Raw genomic sequence first — 26,938 nt, forward strand, 5'->3', positions numbered from 1 at the left:
GATGTTTTCTAATCCTTTATTCATTCTTGTGGCTCTTCTCTGAACCCTCTCCAATTTTCAATGCTCTTCTTGAAGTGTGGGCACCAGAACTGGACACAGTATTCCAGCAGCAGTTGCACCAGTGCCAAATAAAGAGGTAAATCTCTCTACTCCTACTCAACATTCCTGTTTATACATCCAAGTATCACGATAGCCCTTTTTGCCACAGGATCGCTCTGGGAGCTCAGGTTCACTTGCTTGTCCCTTCTGACCACTAAATCCTTTTTCAGAATCACTTCTTCCCATGTCAGGGTTCCGTCTCCTATAAGCATAGCCGACATACTTTGTTCCTAGATGTATACTTTTACACTTGTCCATATCCAAATGCACATTGTCAGCTCATGGCCAGCTTACCAAGCAATCCCTAACGCTCTCTATCAGTGATCTGTCCTCCGTATAAGTGATCTGCCTTGAGGGAAGGGGTGGAGTGGGGGCAGGGCATGGGGTGGAGCCAGGGAAAGTACCCCCAGCACATTAGAAAGTCAGCGCCTATGGCTGGGAGTGTACCTTGGTAGCTGTCAGTCCCTGCACTCTTCTGAGCACAGGGACTATGATCATGACAGGCTCTTGTGCTGGCAGTGCAAGGTGAGCAGTCTCTTTATCCACTCCTACCCACCCACCTTTTTGCAAAGGCTGGTCCCCATCTGACCTTTCACATGTGAGCTGGTACTTGCTGAATTAAAGAGATCTTGTCAGGTCTCTTTGGGCTTCTGCGCAAACCAAGAGCAAGAGGATCATTTCCGTGGCTTTTAATAGACAGAGCTTATTTTGAAAGGAAAAATATTCCCCTGCCGTGTTGGCACTGCCCTGCTAGCACAGGAGAAACAGAATGTGAAATTTAGAGAAACTGACTGGTCTGTTGTCAGAGCTGAGGGAAGTACAGGGTTAAAACTAAGAGAAGTAGTAGCATAAAGTAAATCAGACTGTCAAATTCTTTCAGTTTTATTAATCCAATGTAGTATTAATAAGATAAGAGAGCCTTAATTTTAATATATGTGTGACATTCCCCTCTGGTGTTATCTGGACCAGTGATCTGCTAGGTCTCTCCAATCCTTGACTCTGGGAGCCAGCCTTACCCTGCTCTGCTGTGAGAACCCCACTGTTCACGCACAGGTTTTGGAATGCAATGCTCCCAGCTACTTGCAACCAAATGACACTAGTTAATATCTGCGGTCCCAGACACAACCCTAGGAACCTCCATCTTGCAGTGTCCAGTTATGCCCGCTGGATGCTGCAAGCTTATATGAGTTCCTCAATTTAGCAAAGAAATTGATATGTACCAGGCTCATTATCCCAAGGAGAGTCTCTGACAGGCTTCAAACCAAACGCACTGCTTCAGGTAGAATAAACAAACAGATTTATTAACTATAAAGATAAATTTTAAGTGATTATAAGTCAAACCATAACAAGTCAGATTTGGTCAAATGAAATAAAAGCAAAACGCATTCTAAGCTGATCTTACAAACTTAGATGCTTCTCACCACAGGCTGGCTGGTTGCTTTTCAGCCAGGCTCTCCCCTTTGATCAGCGCTTCAGTCGTTTGGTGTGTAGTCTGAAGATGGAGGTAGAAGAGAGAGGAAGAGCATGGCAAACATCTCTCCCTTTTAACATGTACTTTCTTCCTTTTTGGCTTTGCCCCTCACCTTTCAGAGTCAGGTGAGCATTACCTCATCACAGCCCCAGACTGCCCAAAGGAAGGGGGTGTCTCACTCGAGAGCCTAACAGATTCTTTTGTTGCCACCTAGGCCAGCGTCTTTTGTTCCTGTGAGGCTGGGCTGGGTTTGTCCCATCCATGCCCTGATGAGGTGTGAACTGCCTCTCTGTTCTTGGTGAGTTTTTGCATGGGCTTGCTTTAAGCCATGAAGATACATTTTCAGCCTCATAATTATATACATGAAATTATAGCCTATAACATTACTGTAACAATTATTATAACTTCACTATAACAACCATGCTCAGTGCATCATGAGCCTTCCGAAGACACCCAACATAGAATCATAGAATCATAGAATCATAGAATATCAGGGTTGGAAGGGACCCCAGAAGGTCATCTAGTCCAACCCCCTGCTCAAAGCAGGACCAATTCCCAGTTAAATCATCCCAGCCAGGGCTTTGTCAAGCCTGACCTTAAAAACCTCTAAGGAAGGAGATTCTACCACCTCCCTAGGTAACGCATTCCAGTGTTTCACCACCCTCTTAGTGAAAAAGTTTTTCCTAATATCCAATCTAAACCTCCCCCACTGCAACTTGAGACCATTACTCCTCGTTCTGTCATCTGCTACCATTGAGAACAGTCTAGAGCCATCCTCTTTGGAACCCCCTTTCAGGTAGTTGAAAGCAGCTATCAAATCCCCCCTCATTCTTCTCTTCTGCAGGCTAAACAATCCCAGCTCCCTCAGCCTCTCCTCATAACTCATGTGTTCCAGTCCCCTAATCATTTTTGTTGCCCTTCGCTGGACTCTCTCCAATTTATCCACATCCTTCTTGAAGTGTGGGGCCCAAAACTGGACACAGTACTCCAGATGAGGCCTCACCAATGTCGAATAGAGGGGAACGATCACGTCCCTCGATCTGCTCGCTATGCCCCTACTTATACATCCCAAAATGCCATTGGCCTTCTTGGCAACAAGGGCACACTGCTGACTCATATCCAGCTTCTCGTCCACTGTCACCCCTAGCTCCTTTTCCGCAGAACTGCTGCCTAGCCATTCGGTCCCTAGTCTGTAGCTGTGCATTGGGTTCTTCCGTCCTAAGTGCAGGACCCTGCACTTATCCTTATTGAACCTCATCAGATTCCTTTTGGCCCAATCTTCCAATTGGTCTAGGTCCTTCTGTATCCTATCCCTCCCCTCTAGCGTATCTACCACTCCTCCCAGTTTAGTATCATCCGCAAATTTGCTGAGAGTGCAATCCACACCATCCTCCAGATCATTTATGAAGATATTGAATAAAACCGGCCCCAGGACCGACCCTTGGGGTACTCCACTTGATACCGGCTGCCAACTAGACATGGAGCCATTGATCACTACCCGTTGAGCCCGACAATCTAGCCAGCTTTCTACCCACCTTATAGTGCATTCATCCAGCCCATACTTCCTTAACTTGGTGACAAGAATACTATGGGAGACCGTGTCAAAAGCTTTGCTAAAGTCAAGAAACAATACATCCACTGCTTTCCCTTCATCCACAGAACCAGTAATCTCATCATAAAAGGTGATTAGATTAGTCAGGCATGACCTTCCCTTGGTGAATCCATGCTGGCTGTTCCTGATCACTTTCCTCTCATGCAAGTGCTTCAGGATTGATTCTTTGAGGACCTGCTCCATGATTTTTCCAGGAACTGAGGTGAGGCTGACTGGCCTGTAGTTCCCAGGATCTTCCTTCTTCCCTTTTTTAAAGATTGGCACTACATTAGCCTTTTTCCAGTCATCCGGGACTTCCCCGGTTCGCCACGAGTTTTCAAAGATAATGGCCAGTGGCTCTGCAATCACAGCCGCCAATTCCTTCAGCACTCTCGGATGCAACTCGTCCGGCCCCATGGACTTGTTGACAAACATGACAAACCTTGCATTGGATACCACACAATCATTTTATAAAGATGAAAATGGGGGTGTTCCCCGAAGGTACAGAGCATCACAATATGATTCTTAACTGATTTGTGTCTGTCCAACTGAAACAAACCCTGTTTCATCAGCAAAGAATGTTCACAATGGATTCTAACTTCATCAGCCTGAATTACACTGTCAACATTTACAGATACAGCTTAAATTTACAAGGCCGTATTTAGCAAATGAAGTGGCAGGCAGTCACAGACGTGGTATTTGTAGCTAGGTCACTACACCTGTGAATTCTGTTTCACTTTCCAAAACCTGCAATTACTATCCCTGCCATCTGTAATTTCCAGATAGTGTTTAACTTCAGCAGCAGCTGCCGCTTTTAGTTTAATTTTTTGTTTGTTTGTTTGTTTCCAAAGCCGAATGGAGAGCTGGGAATGCCATACTGTACAATCAGCTTTTTAAATTTAAAAACAAACAAATATATAAATAAAAATAGTGAGAAAGGAGAGAAAAAATATCTAGATAGAGAGGAGATGGGAGGAATCCTTTGGCAGCTCCAGCAGCATACAAACTGAGCCAGATCACCTCATCCACAGTATCAGTGTGAAGGGTCCCATGATGCAAACTTCCTGCTTCCTGCAGTGACGGGATGGGCTTTGTTCTCCTTATCCCAGCCCCTCTGCAGAGTCAGAGATCAGTGGATAGGGAAGGAGCAGACCAAGGGCAGGAGGGATGCCAGGAGTGGGGCTAGAGGGACATTCTTGTGTTGTCTGGCACACCCTCCCCCCAGCTCTCTGGAAAAACAAAAACAACTACTTCGGGAATGCACTGGATCTTCTGACTTCCCCTCCTGCTGTGGGCACCACTCTTCTCTTAGAATTATATAGAATATCAGGGTTGGAAGGGACCTCAGAAGATCATCTTGTCCAACCCCCTGCTCAAAGCAGGACCAATCCCCAATTTTGGCCCCAGATCTCTAAATGGCCCCCTCAAGGATTGAACTCACAACCCTGGGTTTAGCAGGCCAATGCTCAATGAGCTATCCCTCCCTGAAGAGCCAGGGAAGGAGCTGTGGCACCATGGCTATACTGAAACCAGGCTGCAAGGGAAAGAAGCAGACCCACAGAGGACTTCAAAGCCAGCACTTGCAGGGTTCTGGGTTACACTGCTGACCATTCTGCATTAGAGGAGCCTCCCAAGCCATTTCCCAGAATCAGGTGTCCCGTGAGTCACAGATTGATGCCTCACAGAATGATCCCAGGAAAACTAGTGTAGGGCTCCTGCTACACCCAGGAACTCCTTCTGGCCAGTATTTCTATGGAAAGACCTGACCCTGGTCTGTGAGAATTCCATGCAGAATGAAAGAGCTGTTTGCTATAGTAAGAATTCAAGTTCAAGCTGGAGGAGTAGGTGGGTGGCAGGGTGGAAGAGGATATTTCTATAGAGACTCTTCAGCAACAGCATCACCCAGCCCAGACAAGGCAGTCAATTATTTTTTGGCAAGATCCAAATTTCTTGGGCAAGGTCTAGTTAAGGTCCAGATTCCAGAGAAAATAATAATAAATAATGATGATGATAATAATAATAAGTAAATAAAAAGATTTTGGGGTCCATTCAAAAGCATCTGGCGATCTGGATTTGGCCCCCTGTCTGCCTATTTACTCCCCGAGAGAGGCAGAGTACAAGTCAACAGAATTTCAAAATACAGCAGAGAGGGGGTTGTTTCTTTTTCAATGACAGAGAGTTAACATGAAGGAGGAAAACCTAATCATCATGCAAGGCTGCTGACATAGATAGTGGGGTTATTCAAAGATAACAGGTTTCAGAGCATGGCACCCTCAGGGAACTGTTTAGAGGGCAACATTTGTTGACAATGGCTTTGTTTTAAGCTGCTACCCTATTGTAGATAACAACTGCACCGCAGCCATTTCAATGAAAACAGACTTGTGTTTGGTTTCTGGCATTCTCTAGGGTGTTTGCAACAGGGACGGACGGTGCAGACTGGGGCATGAGTGTGCTAGTACATGAAAACCAATTAGTGAAACTGACTAAAAAGTCTGCTAAAACAAAAGGGAAACTGACCAGCTTACTTTTGTTGTACAAACTGAATGAAATGCAAACAATAAAAGAGCAGCAAAATGGCTTGAATTTGTTTGATTTTTAAAAAAAAATTAGATTTGCATGATCTAAAGTCAGGTTTCAGACTAGCAGCTGTGTGAGTCTGTATTCTTTGTTAGTCTCTAAGGTGCCACAAGTACTCCTTTTCTTTTTATGATCTAAAGTGAGGCTAGTAACACAGGGATGAGAAAATTGGGGCCAGCATTCCAGCTTTCTAACCATCATGATGGTGTGGGCAATCGTGGTAAACACATCTATAGTAGTGCAATATTTTTAAATTATATCTTCTTATTTAACCTGGAAATGTCCCTTTTAGGTTGCTGAATTATATTGTTTAATTTGTAACTTACAAGAGCCATGTCCCACTGCAAACAGATCCTTGTACTTTGGATTCCTGTAACAAGAAAGTAAATGTAACAGAGTATGAATTATTAATTATCTAACTCAACAGATGTGCATGGACTTCACAGAATAAAGCCAGATTACCGCCCAAAAGAGACGACAGTCTATGGCTTGATCCTGCAAACACTTACGCATGTGACTAAAGCTTTGCATGTGCCTAATTTTTCACAGGATCAAGACCTATGCATGGACTCAGACAACAGAGGATGATGGCAACACATGGAGTGGATAAGGAAGGGCTACATCAAAGATGACAACAATAAGATTTCAGTCTCCAGGGCTCCCTGCCTTGTACATTTCACAATCGCTGAAAATATACTTTTTAAAAAACCCTATATCTTAGAGGAAGAGAGAAGAAGTCTCAGTTTCCACCATTGTGGATACAGAAGCATAGGAACTGCCAAACCATATCAGAACAAGGGTCCACCCACGCACTTACCTTGTCTGGCATTGGCCAATAATGGGTGATTCAGAGGAAGGCACATAAGTTCCATAACGTAAGATCATTCACACAGCTTTTGTCTTCTTTGCCACTTGCCTATTCGGGCTCAGTGACTTTTACAGCCTTCTTCCAAAACTCATGATTGTATGCCAGGCTGTCATGCAAATTGGTCTGTGTGCGGACCGTTGATATCTGGTCCATGTACCGAGTCTTTGGCCTCCCCCTTGCTTGTTTTCCGTCCACGATCATTGCAAGAGCCATCCTTCCAAAATAGCTCTCATATCTCTGCTGGACTTGCCCCTGGCCATGTAGCCTAGCCTCCACCAACTTGTCTCCAATTGGGGCAACCCACATTACGCTCCACACAACCTCATTTTGTTTCCTGTCACAGAGCGTCCAACCATTTGACCAGTTCAATATCTTCATTTCCATGGTGGAGAGCACGCTGGTTTCTTGTCTCGTGGCTGGCCAAGTTTCTGTTCCGTACATTAGGATGGGTCAAATTACAGTTTGATACATTCTCCCTTTTAACTTTATTGGCACCTTTTTAATCATAGAAAACTGAGATCAGCTCCCACCATTTGCACCAAGCAGCTTTGGTATGCTGTCAGGCATCACTCAGAAGGGCACCATTGTCACCAACCACTGAGCCTAGGTATTTACATTTTTTCACCATTCTAAGCTCTCTGCCTGTAATATCCTTTATAGTGGGTCCTGCTACTTCAGTTATCAAAGCCTCAGGCTTACCAACATTCACTCTTGAGTCCCAGGTGCGCAAAACTGTCTTGCCACTCTTCAGAGCTGGCTTGCGGGGTCTCATAATCTTTGCACATATCACTATGGCATCACGGAGCAGCGTATTCCAAGGCAGCTCCCTTCGTATATTCTCCCTAATCACATCCAAGCCAGCTGCAAACAAAAAAGAGCTCAATGCTGACCCCGGGTGCAAGGCAATGTTTACTAGAAATCCTCTGCTGTAGCCCCATTTGGTTTTAACTACAGTAGACATTCCATCATATATACCTGCATAAGATAGACCTATCCTTCCAGCACACCTCTCTGTCACCAACTCCACCAAACAAATTCTCTTGGAACACGATCATATGCCTTCTTCAAGTCCACAAAGATCATACACACAGACCAGAGAGGGAAGTTCCTTCCTGTCCCAGCTGGTGATTAGTTTATTCCCTGAAGCATGAGGACTGACCTGCCAATACTCTACTTTTTGATATAGAAAGCTTTAATAACTAATCCTTCTTTGCAATTTACTAAGCTATTTGCCTCAATTATGTCATGTGGCAGTGAATTCCACAGGTTAATTTTATATTCAGTTAAATCATGTTTTCTTATCCTTTTAGTATTAGTTGCCTTTTAATGCTTCTTTCTTTATCTCTCCATTTTGACTCATAATAATGACAGTAAATGATAATTTGCACTCTTTAAGAATAAAACCCAGGATCCAGACTTCCCTGCTCTAACCATTAGATCCACTGTCACTACAAAAGATTTGAAAAACACAAATCCATACCTGGGACATATCTTACAAGTCTATTGTTCTCTCTTACTTAGTATTTATTGAAGGTGATGCCCTGGTAAAGAATTCTAAAGACTTTTGAGCACAGAGGGAGGCTATGTGTAGGCTGACACCTGTTATCAATTAAAAAGATGAATTAGGCCTGGGGAAGAGAAGCTGAGTATTATTGTATGTCAATAAATGAGACCCCAGAAAGGGAAAGTTAATCTGAAACTATCAGTGGTGATGTTTTGGATTGACAAGGAAGAAGGTAAACTGGGACAGCAACAGGGCCCAGTGCAAGATTGGGTCAGGCCCTCTGCGATGTACAACTACAACCATTACCTATAGAAATAGCTACTTAGGGCTCCGATTCAGGAAAGCATCTCTACTCAGAACCGTGCTTAAAATACATGCTTAATGTACAATATCTGCTTAAAAGTGCTGGCCTGGAACAGAGACAGAGGGTTGGTCTATCCTGCAATTAGGCACATGCCCACTGACTCAGTCTCGGGGGGTTGGGGAGGGGGAGCGCTCAGGCTAAGGGGCTGTTTAACTGCAGAGTAGATGTTCAGGCTCAGGCTGCAGCCTGAGCTCTGGGACCCTCCCACCTCGCAGGGTCCTAGAGTCTGGGCTCGAGCCTGAGCCTGACTGTCTACACTGCGATTGAACAGCTCCTTAGCCTGAGTTCTGCAAACCCAAGTCATCTGCACAGGCCAACTGTGGGTTTTTAACTGCAGTGTAGACATATCCTAAGTGTCTCACTTATCCTTTTGCACATGCAGTTACCTAACTGGAACATGCAATTGAATCAGCACTTCATACTGCTCTTTTTTTTCTGTGCACAGACCAAAGCCTCTGCCTTCATATAGTTCTTTTCCTACCTCTCCCTAGGCCAGTGCAGGACTGACTCTTCCTGTATGTTCTCCAGAGATCTGTCCAATCTGGTTTTACAATTCTCAGGGGAAGGGCCTCTTATTTGTTCCATTTATTTAACCTCTTTGCCCTGGTGCTCCACACTAAGTCAGCAGTGTACTCATCTTCCACTGAAGGGCAATGGAATCCGAGCATGTGCCTGGCACATTCAGTACCACAGCAGGTGCCAGCTGGTCCATAAACCAGCACCTGGCATGGTTATCTACCACCAACGAATAATCATTGAATTGAATTATTCCAAACAAACAGTGTTCCCAGAGAAAGCATTCAGAATGTTTTTATACAAAACGTTGGGCTTCTTGCCATAATAACGGAGCTACAATTCCACGTTATGACAATTCACAGGGACGCTGGCTTGCAAGATGGCATGTCATTTCATTCCATTCTTGCCCAAGGATTTAGGAGATAAAATCTGCAACAAATAAACTCACCAGCAGATGGCAGTGACTGCAAGCCTCTTGGCTTTGTCATACTGAAACTTCCACAGTGGAAGGAGAGTCCCCTCCTGGTCTCTGTATTCATCCGCGGGATCCTCAAAATATTTAAAATCTAAAAGGAGAGGAAACGAATACCAGCGCATTCAAAAGGGGCCTGCCTGTAACCAGTGCCTGCGGGTGGAGAATAAGATCATTCCTCTCCCCTAGCTCAAGAGTAGGCACCGCCATGTTCAGAGCTTGTGCCAAAGGCACTGCTCATGCCCGAGATTTATTGTTTGTATCCCCGTAGTGCCTGGAGTCCCTAAGTGAGGTCAGGGCCACGCAGTGCTAGATGCTGTACGCACACAGAGCAAGAGATGGTCCCTGCCCGGTCGAAAAGGGATCCTGGGGGCTCTGGTCAGCACTGCTGACCAAGCTGCTAAAAGTGCGGTCAGCGGCGCAGTCGGGCTAATGCAGGCTCCCTGCCTGCCCTAGCTCTATGTGGCTCCTGGAAGTAGCCAGTATGTCCAGCTCCTAGGCACAGGGGAGGCCACGGGGACTCTGCACACTGCCCTCGCCCTGACTGCCAGCTCCACAGCTCCCATTGGCTGCAATTCCCGGCCAGTGGGAGCCACGGGCGCGGTGTCTGTGGGTGCAGGCAGCGCACAGAGCCCCCTGCCCCCTCCAGCTAGGAGCCAGACATGCCGGCCACTTTCGGGAGCCACCTGAGGTAAACCCTGAACGCCCTGCCCCAGGTCGGAACCCCCTCCCACATCCTAACTCCCTCCCAAAGCCTGCACCCCCTCCTGCATCCCAAGCCCCTGCCCCAACCCTGAGCCCCCTGCCACACCCAAACTCCCTCTCGGAGCCCGCACCCTACACACATACACCCCACACCCCAACCCCCTGCCCCAGCCCGGTGAACATAAGTGTGGGTGGGGGAGAGCAAACGATGGAGGGAGGAAGGATGGAGTGAGTGTGGGCGAGGCCTCAGATAAGGGGTGGGGTAGGGGTGGGGCCATGGGGAAGAGGCAGGGCAAGACTGTTCAGTTTTGTGTGATTAGAAAGTTGGCAACCCTAATAAAGGGTGGGAGGGGAAATGGTTTGCTCAAGGTCACATAGCAGGTCAGTGGCAGAGCTGGGAATAGAGCCTGGTCTCCTAAAGTTGCAAGTACAGTGGCTCAGGCCCTGGGTCACACTGGCTCATTTTCTTTTGGAAACTATAGAGCCATCGATGATCTCATCGGGAGATTGGTGACACAGACTAATGTTTTGTTATTTATTTGTGGAAAAGGAGAACCACCACCAAATAAGGTGCGCAGGTGCTGATCAGCCATGTCCTGATAATGCAAGTTCTATTAACGCCATCCCACATCCGCCAACACCATTCTTGTGAGTGTCACCGTACAGATGGGTGTCAGGAGTGATTTGAGTGGGAAGAGAGAGGGGCACCGTTAGAACGGACAAGGTGTGGAATCTGTCCCAGTGGCCTCTGTTCCCTGTTGTAAGCAGCCATAGTGGATAGGCTTGTACAGCTGCTTTGTACAGGCAGCTCAGACTGTCAGTGCCTGCACCATGAAAGGAAACTCACCTGTTCAGGGAACTCGACGCAAAGCATGGGACATATTCCAGTGAGGATCAAACAACTCAGTGCCTGCTGAATGGCTGCCTAAGTCCCAGCCTGCTTGGAGCAGCGCGTGCCTTATAAATGAATGGACTTGGCTGGGCTGTTTTCTTTCTGCAAGTTCCCAGATCTGCTCCTGCCTACATCTCATTTCTCTGATCTGACATCCTTCTTCTGCGGCCTGCACTCGGCCCACTTCTCGCTCCTTAAAGATCGCGTACTCTCTGTTGGGACTTTGTGCCTTTTTTCATGGCACATTTATGTCTGGAGCCTCTCTCTGCCACCTTCTTTTATACAGGCCCAAGACCACAGTACCAAACACCTCAGTTCTTTCACCTAGCTTTCCACCTCTATTCTGGCACTCTGCTGCCTTCCTCAGCCTGGTCCTTAAACACTGTGCTGACTCTGTCTAACTTAGGGCCCAATTCTGTGAGCTGCTAAGCATTCTCATCTCCCACTGAACACACAGAACTGGACCCTTACATAGCAAGCATCTTTGGGCTGTGATCTTGCCTTCCTGCATCTTGTGAAGCACCGTGCTTGCCCACTGGTTAGTGTCAACCTGGGACTCGGGAGACCTGGGTTCTACTCCTGGCTCTACCATTGGCTGACCTTGGGCAAGTCATTGCACCTCTGTGCCTCGGTTTACCCATCTGTAAAATGGGGATAATTATACTGACCTCCTTTGTAAAAGCACTTTGAGATCTGCTGATAACAAGCACTGTATAAAAGCTAGGTATCATTATTATATGCAGGTCACTCTGGAGGTGGGTAGACAGCAACAGTAAATTGTGGAGTGCTCTCCCAATACCTACATGCACAGAACTCCCCACGCCACAGGGACATGTAGGAGAGCCTACAGTGATCGGCAAGGCAATGGGCGGGATCCTCAGCTGTGCCTCCATAGAAGTCAATGAAGCTCTGGTGAGTTACACCAGCTGAGAATCTGGCCCACTATATAGATAGCACCCTCCTGTTAGCAGCAGATCTCCTCTTTGAATCAAGACAAAATTTAACTCCACCAGAAAATGCTTCCCCAGATTCCCTGTTGTAATCTTTCTAGGGTTATGAAGATGTAACACCTGCATATTGCAATGTTTTACTTGCGGTACGAATACATAATAATCCTTGGCACTTCTGAGGTACTTTCGCGCCGAGGATCACAGAGCCTTTTACAAACTCTCACTAATTAATCTGTCCTCACAGTATCCCTGGGAGGCAGAGAAACATGATTAGCCTCACTTTCCTGATGGTGGAATTGAGGCTCTGGACAGGTAAGCGATTTGCCCAAGGTCACCGAATTATTCACCGGCAGAGCTAGAAATAAAACCCAGGAGTCCGGACGCACATCTCCCTGCCTAACCATTAGGCATTAGAATAAAATGCCCTCACTTGGGGTCTCTGCCAGGGAGGGGAAGCTTTAAATTGACCTCAGGGCTCCAAAGGAGAGGCTACATGGGGTATATATAGAATCAGTAAATTCTCCACGTGTCCTGGCCATAAACCTTCCCAGGCCAGTGCTATGCTGGGGACTATGTGGGCTGGCTGTGCCCACGCCTGTGGAAGCAATACTGTGGGTGTCTTATACTGCCCTCATGCTCCCCGATGCAGATTTTCCATTACTGGGAGGGCTGTGTCCTGGCTTCTGTCAGCTGAAGGGGGTCCGTCTCATCTTGGGCTGAATCTAGCTTGTGGATTTTAAATAAGGAGTGACCAAAATGGTACAGTATTGGCAACCTTTGGGCCACTTAAAGTGGTCACTTAGGGCAAAAGGGCAGCCTATCAGAGGTGGCCTTTCATGCAGATTTCTCTGTTACATGGACTGACATGGCTTGACGTAACATTCCATGAACTATTGCACTTTGTCATGGTGACCCTGGAAAGGATCAACATTGCACAGCCATCCTGAAGAGCAAACAGGGATTCTTCTCAGTTACATATCTCACCAATCCTCTTCCTCTCCATGCACAGGTGATGATTCCATGGGAGTCATTATGCCAGGTGTGGCCACAGAGTTGATAACGGTGAGTAGCCTCTGACTTCTCTAAGGAAGTGATCAGCAACATGGTACTGATCAAGGACTTGATGCACAGACTGGTCAATTGTAATTGATTACAGCTGGGCTTTCCCATGGAGTCAGAGTGTTAGGCACCCAAATACCACTGAATAGAACTTTCCTAGGCTGCTTTGAAAACCCACAGCCTGCATTCTCAAAGGAGCTTTCACCACCCTCATCACAACGGTGTGCCGGTCTCTTCCGCAGAACTGACATCTGAGTGTGAATGAAAGTCCGGTACCTTGTGCAATGTCATCAAAGGTATTCTGATTGACCATCCGCTCCACTATTTTAGCTGCCTTGGTCACCTTGGATACATCATCACTCTGCCAAAAAGTAAAACAATGAGGAGAAATTTTACAACCAACATGTTGAAAGAAAGGGAAATTATTTCCTGTGCCGTGGTTCCCTGAAAATTAGCAAAGAGCCCCCCTCTCCTGTTGGACCTCTAGACTAAGGGGTTTCAGGGTCTCGCACGGACAAGCAAAGTTCAGAGGGTTTCAGTAAATCTCTGGGAACTCGACTTTAAGTTGTATGCAGATCAACAGTATCATGCAGCACATAGCTAATGGAATCAGTCACACCGTGGGGGAGATTTTCAAAGGCACAAAAGGCAGCTTTGTGTCCAGTTGCCTATGAAAGTCAATGAGAATTAGGTTCCTTGCTGGCCTAGCACAGTGGAAAATTCCATCTTGCAGGTGTGGTGCTACCAGTGGCACTGGAGGGCCATGCCCCCCCCCCCCACACACACACACCTTTAAAAGTGGGAAGCTATTCCCTCCCACTTTTTACTGGCCACAAGGGTGAGCAATGGGGAAGAGGGTAGGGTCTGGGGGGGGAAGAGGCGGCACAGGAGCTGGGTCTTGGGGAAAAGGGGTGGCATGAGGGTGGGGTGTTAGGGGAATGGGCGGCGCAGGCCGGGAGCTCAGGGCGCTGAGGGAGCAGGGCCTCAGGGGGGAGGGGTGGCACAGGGGAGGCGGGGTCACAGTTCGGACACTGGTGGCCCCCCACGTTAGGGACCTTCCATCACTCCTGGGTCTACTATGCATTGACAAACACGGATAGAGCCCTGCACAACGTTAAACCCTGGGTAGCCTGAGGAGGGATGTGCCGCTCTTTGTCTCTGTGTCCTAATAGGAATTCCAGTGATGGGCACAAATCCAAACACCTTCCTCCTCTGAACTCTGGGGAAGTCCAAACCCTGCAGTTCAGGTCTGCCTCCAGGTCCCTCCCAGGCATTCCAGGGTTACACTGATATACCTAGAGGTATGTCTACACTGCACATCTCTGGTAGCAGCATGTGGGGTATGTGTAGCCACACATGGCAGTGAAAAGCAGGCTGCACCTATACTGTGGTGTGCAGCTACATCCAGCAGCGAAAGGCTCTGGCAGAGGGTGGCAGCAGGGAAAGGCTCCGGCAGTGGGAGTCAGAGCCTTTCCCCACTGCCTTCCCCTGCCGGAGTCTTTCACTGGGTCTGTACTCTACTCACCTAAGCAGTGCCTCACTGTCTACACTGCTGTTTATACCCATGCTAGGGAGTCAGAGGGTTCTCCCCATGCATGGAGAACTCAAAGCCAGGGGCACTGAGCTTTCATATTTTGCTGTTTCAAAGTCCTGCATCCACACATCCTAAGTGAACCACCATTATTATCTTTATTATTTGTATGACCATACCCCATCAAAGCCCTGTCAACACCTCAAAGACTTCCATCATCAAAACACTGCTAGGCTTTGAAGGCCAACATCAGGGCATATGCATGCTCGGCCACTAGCCTTACCCTGACTTCACTCCATTTCATAGGCATACTAAGACTTGGCATTTATATAGGGCTTTATTTCATGTAAAGACACTAATTAATCCTCACATCACCCCTGGGAAGTATCATCACCCCCTTTTACAGATGGAGAAACAGACAGAAAGGTGGCATAACTTGCCAACGGCCACACAGAGAGTCAGTGGCAGAGCCAGGAATACTACACAGGAATGCCTGGCTCCCAAACCAGTGCTCCTTCCTTCATTCTACACTGCCTTCGTATTGAGCATATATCTAATATCAGGTATCCTATGAATGGTGGACGCTTTGACTCCCCCGACAGTGCACACCAATATTCCTAACCTTCCACCTCTGCTAGATCACAGATATGCCTGGCCATTCTCCTACATGCCAAGGCACATATCACAGTTAGTAGTTCTGCCATTTCATATTTGAGTTCCTTCAGAACTCTTGGGTGACACCATCTGGACCTGCAAAAAGAAAAGGAGTACTTGTCGCAACTTAGAGACTAATCAATTTATTTGAGCATAAGCTTTCGTGAGCTATAGCTCACTTCATCGGATGCATACTGTGGAAAGTGTAGAAGGTCTTTTTATACACACAAAGCATGAAAAAATACCTCCCCCCACCCCACTCTCCTGCTGGTAATAGCTTATCTAAAGTGATCACTCTCCTTACAATGTGTATGATAATCAAGTTGGGCCATTTCCAGCACAAATCCAGGTTTTCTCACCCCACCCCCATTCTTGAGATGTCAAGAATTATAACATTCATAAACCAGTCAGAGAACACTTCAATGTCTCTGGTCACGCGATTACAGACATGAAAGTTGCGATATTACAGCAAAAAACCTTCAAATCCAGACTCCAGCGAGAAACTGTTGAATTGGAATTCATTTTCAAATTGGATACAATTAATTTAGGCTTGAATAGAGACTGGGAGTGGCTAAGTCATTATGCAAGGTAACCTATTTCCCCTTGTTTTTTCCTACCCCGCCCCCAGACGTTCTTGTTAAACCCTGGATTTGTGCTGGAAATGGCCCACCTTGATTATCATACACATTGTAAGGAGAGTGGTCACTTTAGATAAGCTATTACCAGCAGGAGAGTGGGTTTGTGTGGGGGGGGGGGTGAGAAAACCTGGATTTGTGCTGGAAATGGCCCAACTTGATTATCATACACATTGTAAGGAGAGTGATCACTTTAGATAAGCTATTACCAGCAGGAGAGTGGGGTGGGGGGAGGTATTTTTTCATTCTTTGTGTGTATAAAAAGATCTTCTACACTTTCCACAGTATGCATCCAATGAAGTGAGCTGTAGCTCACGAAAGCTTATGCTCAAATAAATTGGTTAGTCTCTAAGGTGCCACAAGTACTCCTTTTCTTTTTGCGAATACAGACTAACACAGCTGTTACTCTGAAACCCATCTGGACCTGGTGACTTATTAGTGTTTATCATTTAGCTTCTCTGCAATAACAACGAGGAGTCCTTGTGGCACCTTAGAGACTAACAAATTTATTTGGGCAATGGCCTTATCTTCATTGAATGCTCCTTTAGCAGATTGGTCACTGCAATAAAAGACCTGCGGAATAGCCATGGCTGGCCTGGGTCAGCTGACGCGGGCTCAAAGGGCTAAGGCTGTGGAGATAAGAACTGCTGCGCTGGGCATCACAAAATGGGGAAGAGATGGCCAGCCCTCTGTGGAGATAGAGGTGGTTAGGGACTATTTAGAAAAGCTGGATGTGCACAAGTCCATGGGGCCGGACGAGTTGCATCCGAGAGTGCTGAAGGAATTGGCGGCTGTGATTGCAGAGCCATTGGCCATTATCTTTGAAAACTCGTGGCGAACCGGGGAAGTCCCGGATGACTGGAAAAAGGCTAATGTAGTGCCCATCTTTAAAAAAGGGAAGAAGGAGGATCCTGGGAACTACAGGCCAGTCAGCCTCACCTCAGTCCCTGGAAAAATCATGGAGCAGGTCCTCAAAAAATCAATTCTGAAGCACTTGCATGAGAGGAAAGTGACCAGGAACAGCCAGCATGGATTCACCAAGGGAAGGTCATGCCTGACTAATCTAATCGCCTTTTATGATGAGATTACTGGTTCTGTGGATGAAGGGAAAGCAGTGGATGTATTGTTTCTTGACTTTAGCAAAGCTTTTGACACGGTCTCCCACAGTATTCTTGTCAGCAAGTTAAGGAAGTATGGGCTGGATGAATGCACTATAAGGTGGGTAGAAAGCTGGCTAGATTGTCGGGCTCAACGGGTAGTGATCAATGGCTCCATGTCTAGTTGGCAGCCGGTATCAAGTGGAGTGCCCCAAGGGTCGGTCCTGGGGCCGGTTTTGTTCAATATCTTCATAAATGATCTGGAGGATGGTGTGGATTGCACTCTCAGCAAATTTGCGGATGATACTAAAATGGGAGGAGTGGTAGATACGCTGGAGGGGAGGGATAGGATACAGAAGGACCTAGACAAATTGGAGGATTGGGCCAAAAGAAATCTGATGAGGTTCAATAAGGATAAGTGCAGGGTCCTGCACTTAGGACAGAAGAACCCAATGCACAGCTACAGACTAGGGACCGAATGGCTAGGCAGCAGTTCTGCGGAAAAGGACCTAGGGCTGACAGTGGACGAGAAGCTGGATATGAGTCAGCAGTGTGCCCTTGTTGCCAAGAAGGCCAATGGCATTTTGGGATGTATAAGTAGGGGCATAGCGAGCAGATCGAGGGACGTGATCGTTCCCCTCTATTCGACATTGGTGAGGCCTCATCTGGAGTACTGTGTCCAGTTTTGGGCCCCACACTACAAGAAGGATGTGGATAAATTGGAGAGAGTCCAGCGAAGGGCAACAAAAATGATTAGGGGTCTGGAACACATGACTTATGAGGAGAGGCTGAGGGAGCTGGGATTGTTTAGCCTGCAGAAGAGAAGAATGAGGGGGGATTTGATAGCTGCTTTCAACTACCTGAAAGGGGGTTCCAAAGAGGATGGCTGTAGACTGTTCTCAATGGTAGCAGATGACAGAACGAGGAGTAATGGTCTCAAGTTGCAGTGGGGGAGGTTTAGATTGGATATTAGGAAAAACTTTTTCACTAAGAGGGTGGTGAAACACTGGAATGCGTTACCTAGGGAGGTGGTAGAATCTCCTTCCTTAGAGGTTTTTAAGGTCAGGCTTGACAAAGCCCTGGCTGGGATGATTTAACTGGGAATTGGTCCTGCTTCGAGCAGGGGGTTGGACTAGATGACCTTCTGGGGTCCCTTCCAACCCTGATATTCTATGATTCTATGAAGTGTAGACGTTTGGCCTCAGGCTGGAGGCTGGACTCTGAGACCCCACCAGCGGAGAGGGTCTCAGAGCTTGGGCTCCAGCCTGAGCCGGAACATCTATACTGCAATTTTCAGCCCCGCAACCCAAGTCTATTGACTCAGGCCCTGAGCCTCATGCTGCGGGTTTTTTATTGCAGTGTAGACCCTACTGTCTGCTTCTTAGGTTTGCTGCTTCTGAAGTACTTAAAAAAAATTCTTACTGTTAGTTTGTGCATCTTTAGCAAGTTGCTTCTTACATTTTTTCTTGGCCTGTCTTATGATACTTTTACACTTAATCTGCCAGAGTTTGTGCACTTAGGATTTGACTTCCCAATTTTAAAGGAGGCCTTTTGCCTATAATGGCCTCCATTAATCTGCTGGCTATCCATGGCGGCATTCCTTTGGTGCTCTTACTTTCTTTTCTAATTTGGGGTATATATTTAGTCTGAGCCTCTATTATGGTGTTTTTAAATAGTTGCCATGCTGCTTGCAGGTATTTAACCCTTATGACAGCTGCTTTTAACTTCCCTCTAACAAGCATCCTCATTTTCATACAGTTCCCCTTTTTAAAGTTAAATCTTACCATGGTGGGCTTTTTTAGTATTATCCCCCCTACAGGAATGTTACATTTAATTACATTGTGGTCACTATTACCAAGCAATTTAGCTCTATTCACCTCTTGGACCAAATCCTGTGCTCCACTTAGAACCAAATCAAGAATTGCCTCTCCCCTTGAGGGATAAGCCTAGCTGCTCCAAGAAGCAGTCACTGATGGTGTCTAGAAATTTTATCTCTGCATAATGTCCTGTGGTGACATGTACCCAGACAATACAAGTATAGCTGAAAACACCCTTAAACGTTGCGCTTTCTGCTTTTGTTGCCTCTTTAACCTCCCTTAGCATTTCACAGTCACTGTCACCATCCTGGTCAGGTGGTCAGTAGGATATTCTGACTGCTATATTCTTATTATGCAAGCATGGAATTCCTATCCAGAGAGATTCGATGGTACAGTTTGTTGCATGTAAGATGTTTACCTGATTTACCCTTTTCTTTCCCATATAAAAGAGGGAGAATGGAGATCTCTCCCTTTTCCGTTCGAGGAAAGGAGGGTGCTGAGTTGAGCACACTGCAGCCCAGCTCAGCCCCCATCTCCCCCCACTCTGAATGACAGGCACTGTGTGAAACTGGCACCAGCTCTTTCTGCAAATCACAGGGGAAGAAGGCAGGAGAAGAAGTTACCCTGACTTCTCCTCCTCCTTCACTGCCACTGCAGTAAATGTCCTCCACATTGCTGATCAGCTGGCATCTCCAAAGCTCCTTGAAAAACATCATCTAAAGTCACACGGGATGTGGTTTTTCCTGCTATCCAGGCTTTACATTCCACATTTAATCCAGGTGATCCAAGAGTGATTCCTGTGATCAGGCATATTCCCCAGCCTGCTCCCTATGCACAATCCACAGGCTAGGTGGAGTCCAAACTCACCCCTTTCCAAAGGTTTGGTTCTATAAACAAAGAAATCTTGGACTAACCAACATTCAGTTCCAACCTTCTCCCCAGGCTTGGCTGTTCCAAGAGTTTTACCCTTAAGACTCAGCCCAAATCCTCTCTCTCAGACAACCACTCCAACCTCCCTTCTACCCAGGGAGGCAGGTGTCACAGTGTTTCAGTGGAACCCACTTTATGCTTTCCCAGCAGGATCAGGCTGCTAACAGGATGGGACACTTAAGGCAAAGGCTGCCAGTCTGTTACATTGCCTTCAGTGCAACTGTCAGTCAGGCCATTTGTTTAGGTGCCTAAATAGCGACTTAGGAGACTCATTTTGGATACCCACTTTCCAAAATCTTGTATTATAACGGGGCACTAACTCTCCAGTTCAAGTTGAGCATCACCGTCTGTTTAAAGGTGTACTATTCTAAGTGCTCTAAAATCCACATGACGACTTTGGTTGTGTTGAAATTTGCTGTGCCTTATGGGGATGCAGAGTAGGATTAGTGATCCAAATTTGGGGCCATTTGAGCAAGGGATTCCCTAGCCCCTCCCCCACAAAAACACTAGCATTTTACAAAATCATCTACATCTTTCAACTTGTTGGGCTCAAACTATGCCTCTGGTCCTCCCCAAACTGCTCTCAGTCACTTGGGATTGATCTCAGCTAATACACAGCACCCACTGCCGATTTAGGGAAGTAACAGAGAACAAGTTGTTAAAGGTAGGATGACCGTACGTCCCGTTTTGGCCAGGGCAATCCCCTTTTTTAAGCCCTGTCCCAGCTATCCCGACTTTTTTGGCAAAAGTGGGCATTTGTCTGATCAAGTTGACAAGAGCAAATGGGATAAATGCCCACATTTTGACAAAAGTGGGGTGCAGAGGAACGTGCGGGGGGGGGAGTGCGTGGTGATGCCAGCCTCATGCAGGGGGGAGTCAAGGCTCCGGCAGGGAGAAGGCAGGGCTCAAGTGAGCAGTCACACCAGCCCCAGCCTCGTGACAGGGGAGGTAGGGCTAGTCAAGCAGCAATGCCAGCTGCGCGGCAGGGGGCGGGGGAGGGGGGAGGAAGGGTCGGGCTAGCCCCACGCATGCGGTATCCCGTTTTCCCTTTGGGAAGTATGGTCACCTAGTTAAGGGTACAGTTCATAGCTACAGATCGGCACATGCCAAACTGACATTCCTCAGAGTGACATGCACATGTGCAGCAAGACTCGATTGATAGATTCCAAGGCCAGCAGGGACCATTGTGATTATCGAATCTGATTTCCTGTAGAACACAGGCCAAAGAACTTCCTCCAAACAATTCCTAGAGCAGAGCTTTTAGAAAAACATCTAACCTTGATTTAAAATTGCCAGGGATGGAGAATCTAGATGACCCTCGGTAAATTGTTCCAATGGTTAATTACCCTCACTGTTAAAAATGTACGCCTTATTTCCAGTCTGAATTTGTCTAGCTTCAACTTTCAGCCATTGGATCACGTTAGACCTTTCTCTGCTTGATCGAAGAACACATTATTACATATTAGTTCCCCATGTAGATACTAAGACTGTAATAACGTCACCCCTTAACCTTCTCCTTGTTAAACTAAATAGATTTAGCTCTTTATCACTCTAAGGCAAGTTTTCTAATCCTTTATTCATTCTCATGGCTCTTCTCTGAACCTTCTCCAATTTATCAACATCTGTCTTGAATTGTGGGCACCAGACCTGAACCCAGGATTTCAGCAGTGGTCGCACAAATACAGAGATAAAATAAGCTTTTTACTCCTACACTAGATTCACCTATTTTGCATTAGCCCCTTTGGCCACAGTGTCGTACTGGGACCTCATGTTCAGCTAATTATCCCTCAAATCTTTTTCAGAGTCACTGCTTTCCAGGACAGAGTCCACCCTCCTGTAAGCATGGCCTACATTCTTTGTTCCTAGATGTATTCATTTACATTTAACTGTATTAAAACACATATTAGTTGCTTGCAGCCAGCTTACTTAGCAATCCAGATCGCTCGGTATCAGTGACCTGTCATCTTCATTATTTACCCCTTCCCTAAATTTTTATGTCATCTGCAAACTTTATCAGTGATGATTTTATGTTTTCTTCTGGCTCAGGGCTCTGAGGAAGCAAGCGGGTTTCCATGCAATCTGTTGTCACAGTAACTATGAGGTTCAAGGTGACATGTGGAGGTCATTGAACCTGAGCTGCATCCATCCCCTGAGAGTTTGAGTTCCACCCTTCGCAGTTTGCAGAGGATGTGTCTTTTGCATATTCCTTGCATTTTGCAGGGGCTCCTTTTGGAAATTTTGTCCTGACACCATAATTTCTGGTTGAAGAGGGATAAAGTGCCCTAAAATCCATCTGCCAACTGAGATTTTACTTTCGAAGTATTGTCAAAGGAAGTTAGCATTAAACAAACAGAGGGAAGACAAAAGATTCGAGTAAGCAGGAAGGATAATGTAAATCCCCTTTCCTGAACAATGAATCTGCGTGTGATGAAAGGAAAACTAGTTCAACTGGGTAAGGGATTCCTAACATGAACTGCTCATCATATTGTCAGATTCTTATAATTTTTTTGGTGCAGAGCTAGGAAATATGGAGCAACGGGGAAGGTGGTGAGGGGTTAGAGCAGTGCAGGGAATGTGGGGGTTGGGATGGTGCAAGGGGCGGATTGGGGGACAGAGGAGTAGGGGGAGATAGGGGAAGGGGGAGAGATGGAGATGAGTGGTATGGTAGGGGTCAGAGAGGAGGAGAGAGGGGCTTCAGGGCCTCGGCCAGAAACAGGAGGGACAAAGATGTTGGGTGACTGGGAGCTTGGGGCCTGTCAGCTCCACATTCTATCCTTCCTTTTTTTAGCATATCCCCTTTACTTGTCTCTTTATGATACATTAAAAAGGAACCCTTTTTTCTTGCTGGGATTTTCCTGCTTGTACCTTAGCAATACCAACTGTGCTCTTCCTTAGATTTTGCTAGAGGTCTGCTTGGAAATTTCACAGTATGTATATTGGTACTCTCACAATTTATTAGAGGTGGTGGCAAAGCAGGGTGGTGGTGATGGATTTCTAACGAAGACTACCTTTCTCCAAAACACGCATTAGCCATTGGAATTAAATGGGTGTTAACAAAAATGTAAAAGGTCTGAATAAAAATCACTCCCCCCTCAATTGCACCAATTTCCTTTTCTCAACTCCTGCAATGTCTTTTTCTCTGTTGACACTAGAGACATTTCCTCACAATTCCCCACCTTTGCTACCTCTTGTTCAGCTCCAACAGCATTACCAACGTTGGGAACCCAAGTTTAGACCCGTCATTGGCTGCCATCGGCATCTTGCACTGAAGAAGTCTAATGGATAGAGTGATTAAAATGCTGGCAAGATGAAGATATGTTTGAAAGAAGTGAGCAATTAAACAAATTCATATGCCACCAGTGTGTGATAAACATAAGATAGGCCATATTGGATCTTCAATGGTCCGCCAACTCTGTTAAACTCAGCCTTCAGCAGAGGCCAGTATTCACTGCTTCAAAAGAATTCAATTCTTCTCCCTGTAATGCCCCTTACCACGTAAGTACTGCTGTACCAGGATAAGGAGCAATGTCCCTGCTGATCCCCACATAGATCAGCAGGAATATGGCCCATGTTCCTCTCACTCTCACCCCTAGGCTTCTCAACTTCATGTCTGAGATTGCACCTTGAAGTGAAGATCAGCAGAGAATACTTACTCTATTGTACCAAAACAGCACCCAGGAGAGTTACACTCTCAAAGATGGACTATAAGGTGGATAGAAAGTTGGCTAGATTGTCAGGCTCAACGGGTAATGATCAATGGCTCCATGTCTAGTTGGCAGCCAGTATCAAGTGGAGTGCCCCAAGGGTCAGTCCTTGGGCCGGTTTTCTTCAATATCTTCATAAATGATCTGGAGGATGGTGTGGATTGCACCCTCAGCAAGTTTGCAGATGACACTAAACTAGGAGGAGAGGTAGATACGCTGGAGGGTAGGGATAAGATACAAAGGGCCTTAGACAAATTAGAGGATTGTGCCAAAAGAAATCTGATGAGGTTCAACAAGGACAAGTGCAGAGTCCTGCACTTAGGACGGAAGAATCCCATGCACTGCTACAGACTAGGGACCGAATGGCTCGGCAGCAGTTCTGCAGAAAAGGACCTAGGGGTTACAGTGGACGAGAAGCTGGATATGAGTCAACAGTGTGCCCTTGTTGCCAAGAAGGCCAATAGCATTTTGGGATGTATAAGTAGGGGCATTGCCAGCAGATCGAGGGACGTGATCGTTCCCCTCTATTCGACATTGGTGAGGCCTCATCTGGAGTACTGTGTCCAGTTTTGGGCCCCCCACTACAAGGAAGATGTGGACAAATTGGAAAACGTCCAGCGGAGGGCAACAAAAATGATTAGGGGACTGGAACATGTGACTTATGAGGAGAGGCTGAGGGAACTGGCATTGTTTAGTCTGCGGAAGAGAAGAATGAGGGGGGATTTGATAGCTGCTTTCAACTACCTGAAAGGGGGTTCCAAAGAGGATGGATCTAGACTGTTCTCAGTGGTAGCAGATGACAGAACAAGGAATAATGGTCTCAAGTTGCAGTGCGGGAGGTGTAGGTTGGATATTAGGAAAAACTTTTTCACTAGGAGGGTGGTGAAACACTGGAATGCATTACCTAGGGAGGTGGTGGAATCTCCTTCCTTAGAGGTTTTTAAGGTCAGGCTTGACAAAGCCCTGGCTGGGATGATTTAGTTGGGGATTGGTCCTGCTTTGAGCAGGGGATTGGACTAGATGACCTCCTGAAGTCCCTTCCAACCCTGATATTCTATGATTCTATGAATGCTAGACCCTGCCTTAAAGATGATCGTCTGTTTTAATTTGGTGAGTATGAAATAGGCCGACTTTTTAAAAAGTCTTTGTTTACAGGAACTGAGCGTGAGCCAATTAAATTCTGTCTAGAAGAAGTGGAAAAGTCATATGTCAGTTTTCTTATTAGCCCGTTAGGCTGTAACTCTTCAGTAATGTAACCATGAATAAACCCCCATATGGCACGAATATAAATCAAAGTAAGCTATTTTCTAATTGGGTTACTTTCTCTTTCAGGATTGATTAATTCTGTATCTTATTCAAATTAATCTTCAATGGACTTGATAGGCCAAATTTTTTTTTAAAGGTCCATTTGAAATTGATTTTTCCGCTGTAAGCCACTCCTGACCTGGCTCTGACTCTAAACACAAGCTCACCAGCTAACTAAATATTTTGTTTGGTTTTTTGAAGTATACTATTTTACAGAACAGCAATAAGGCGAATGGAATCATACGTTAGGACTGGATAATGGACTAGGGATTTGAAAACAAATGGCTTGACCTGTCATTGATATTCCTTTTTGATAAATGCTTCGTGTTTACATTTCAGCAGCAGGCCAGTCACAATGTATAACTCCGCTACTTCCTTAGAAACAAGGGTTCTGCTGATGTATAATAAAATATCCAGAACACATAAATCCCCCTGATGCCGAACCTGTAACTTCTGCACCACCACCAAATAACACATTAGAGCTACACGTCTTCCCTGCTTTCGAAGAAACTTTGAACACACAGGAAGGAAATATTGCACTAGCTCCACAACAGGGTTTAAGACAGCCAAGGCCCTCATGCCAGCCCTGTTTCCTGCAAACACGCCATCCCAAACAAGCAAAGTGCTAAAGACAGTCACAAAGGGTAAATCATTTCAGATGACAGATTGTCCATGAACTGTTTGTTTTCACTCTTAGGATATGTCTACACTATGAAATTAGGTCGATTTTATAGAAGTCGATTTTTCGGAAGCAGTTTTATACAGTCCATTGCGTGCGTCCCCACTCAACGCAGTAAGTTGGCGGAGTACGTCCACAGTACCGTAGCTAGCATCGACTTTCAGAGCAGTGCACTGTGGGTGGCTATCCCACAGTTCCCGCAGTCTCCGCTGCCCATTGGAATTCTGGGTTGAGCTCCCAATGCCTGAAGGGGCAAAAACATTGTCGTGGGTGGTTTTGGGTACATGTCGTCAGTTGCTCCTCTCTCCCTCCCTTCCTCCCTCCCTCCATGAAAGCAAAGGCAGACAATTGTTTCGTGGCTTTTTTCCTGGGTTAACCGCACAGACGCCACAGCACTGCAAGCGGGAGCCCGCTTAGCTCACCGTCACCACTGTTGTTGTGGGCAAGTCTACTGTGGGGGCTGCAGTGATCCAAGTAGCCAATGCAATCATTGACTATTATCATTGACTGTTATCAATCAATGATCATTGATTGATCAATAATCATTGACTGTTATCAAGGGTAGCGACTCTGGGAAATGTGCGGGCCTTTTTAGATTTTAGGTGCATCATATTTCTGCCCTTGCAGCTGCACATTCCACATGTAACAGCTCCAGGGCTCTTGCTCCTTTGCCTTGGCCACACAGCAGCAGCTCCTGGGTGCCTTCGCCTCAAGGGTGAACGGCTCCACTGATTCCGCTGCAACTCTGCTATCCTGATCTGCGGCAACTCTGCAGCAGATGGTGCAGTAGGACTGCGAGCCATCCTCATCAACGGTGTTTTGCTCGCTCCACTGCTTCCGCTGCAGCTCTGCTATCCTGATCTCCTGAGAGCTGGAGGCTTCTGCCTCAGGCTGCTCTCCCAGCCAGCAGCACCGCGCGGTCGCGCCCACCCCAGCCTACCCCTTGCTCCCATGGCTCATGAAGCCTGGACAGTAGTAAGGAGCAGTTCAACTATAGGCTGGGCAAGTGCAGAATGGTGGTAGAATGTGCTTTTGGACATTTAAAAGCTCGCTGGCACTGTTTGCTGACTAGGTCAGACCTCAGCGCAACCAACATTCCCATTGTTATTGCTCCTTGCTGTGTGCTCCATAATATCTGTGAGAGTAAGGGGGAGACGTTTATGGCGGGGGAGGCAAATCGCCTGGCGTCCGATTTTGAGCAGCCAGACACTGATTAGAAGAGCACAGCAAGGTGTGCTGCGCATCACAGAGACTTTGAAAACCAGTTTCATGACTGACCAGGCTATGGTGTGACAGTTGTGTGTTTTTCTCCTTGATGCAAACTCGCCCCCTTTGTTGATTTTAATTCCCTGTAAGCCAACCACCCTCCCACCTTTGAAATAAAGTAACTATTGTTTTGAAACCATGCATTCTTTCTTTATTAATTAAAAAAAATTGAGATAACAGACAAGGTAGCCACAGGTGATTTTGGGTACATGTCATCAGTGACCATTCCCTCCCTCCCTCCGTGAAAGCAGC

At 46.5% G+C, this 26,938-nt stretch overlaps 1 protein-coding gene across 2 annotated transcripts in view; it reads right to left on the minus strand.

Annotated features, from left to right (window-relative positions):
* The window catches only part of DNAI1 (dynein axonemal intermediate chain 1), a 275,417-nt gene that overhangs the window by 188,752 nt on the left and 59,727 nt on the right, over positions 1–26,938 (minus strand). For both annotated transcript variants that reach the window (XM_073343359.2, XM_078852695.1), the window contains exons 10-12: positions 13,345–13,429; positions 9,439–9,556; positions 6,065–6,108 (exon numbers count right to left, since the gene is read on the minus strand). In XM_073343359.2, the coding sequence (XP_073199460.2) occupies positions 6,065–6,108; positions 9,439–9,556; positions 13,345–13,429 (247 nt within the window). The remainder of the gene's footprint in view (positions 1–6,064; positions 6,109–9,438; positions 9,557–13,344; positions 13,430–26,938) is intronic.

Source organism: Lepidochelys kempii, chromosome 5 (genome assembly GCF_965140285.1).
Source record: "Lepidochelys kempii isolate rLepKem1 chromosome 5, rLepKem1.hap1, whole genome shotgun sequence".
In the NCBI taxonomy this organism is placed as follows: Eukaryota; Metazoa; Chordata; order Testudines; family Cheloniidae; genus Lepidochelys; species Lepidochelys kempii.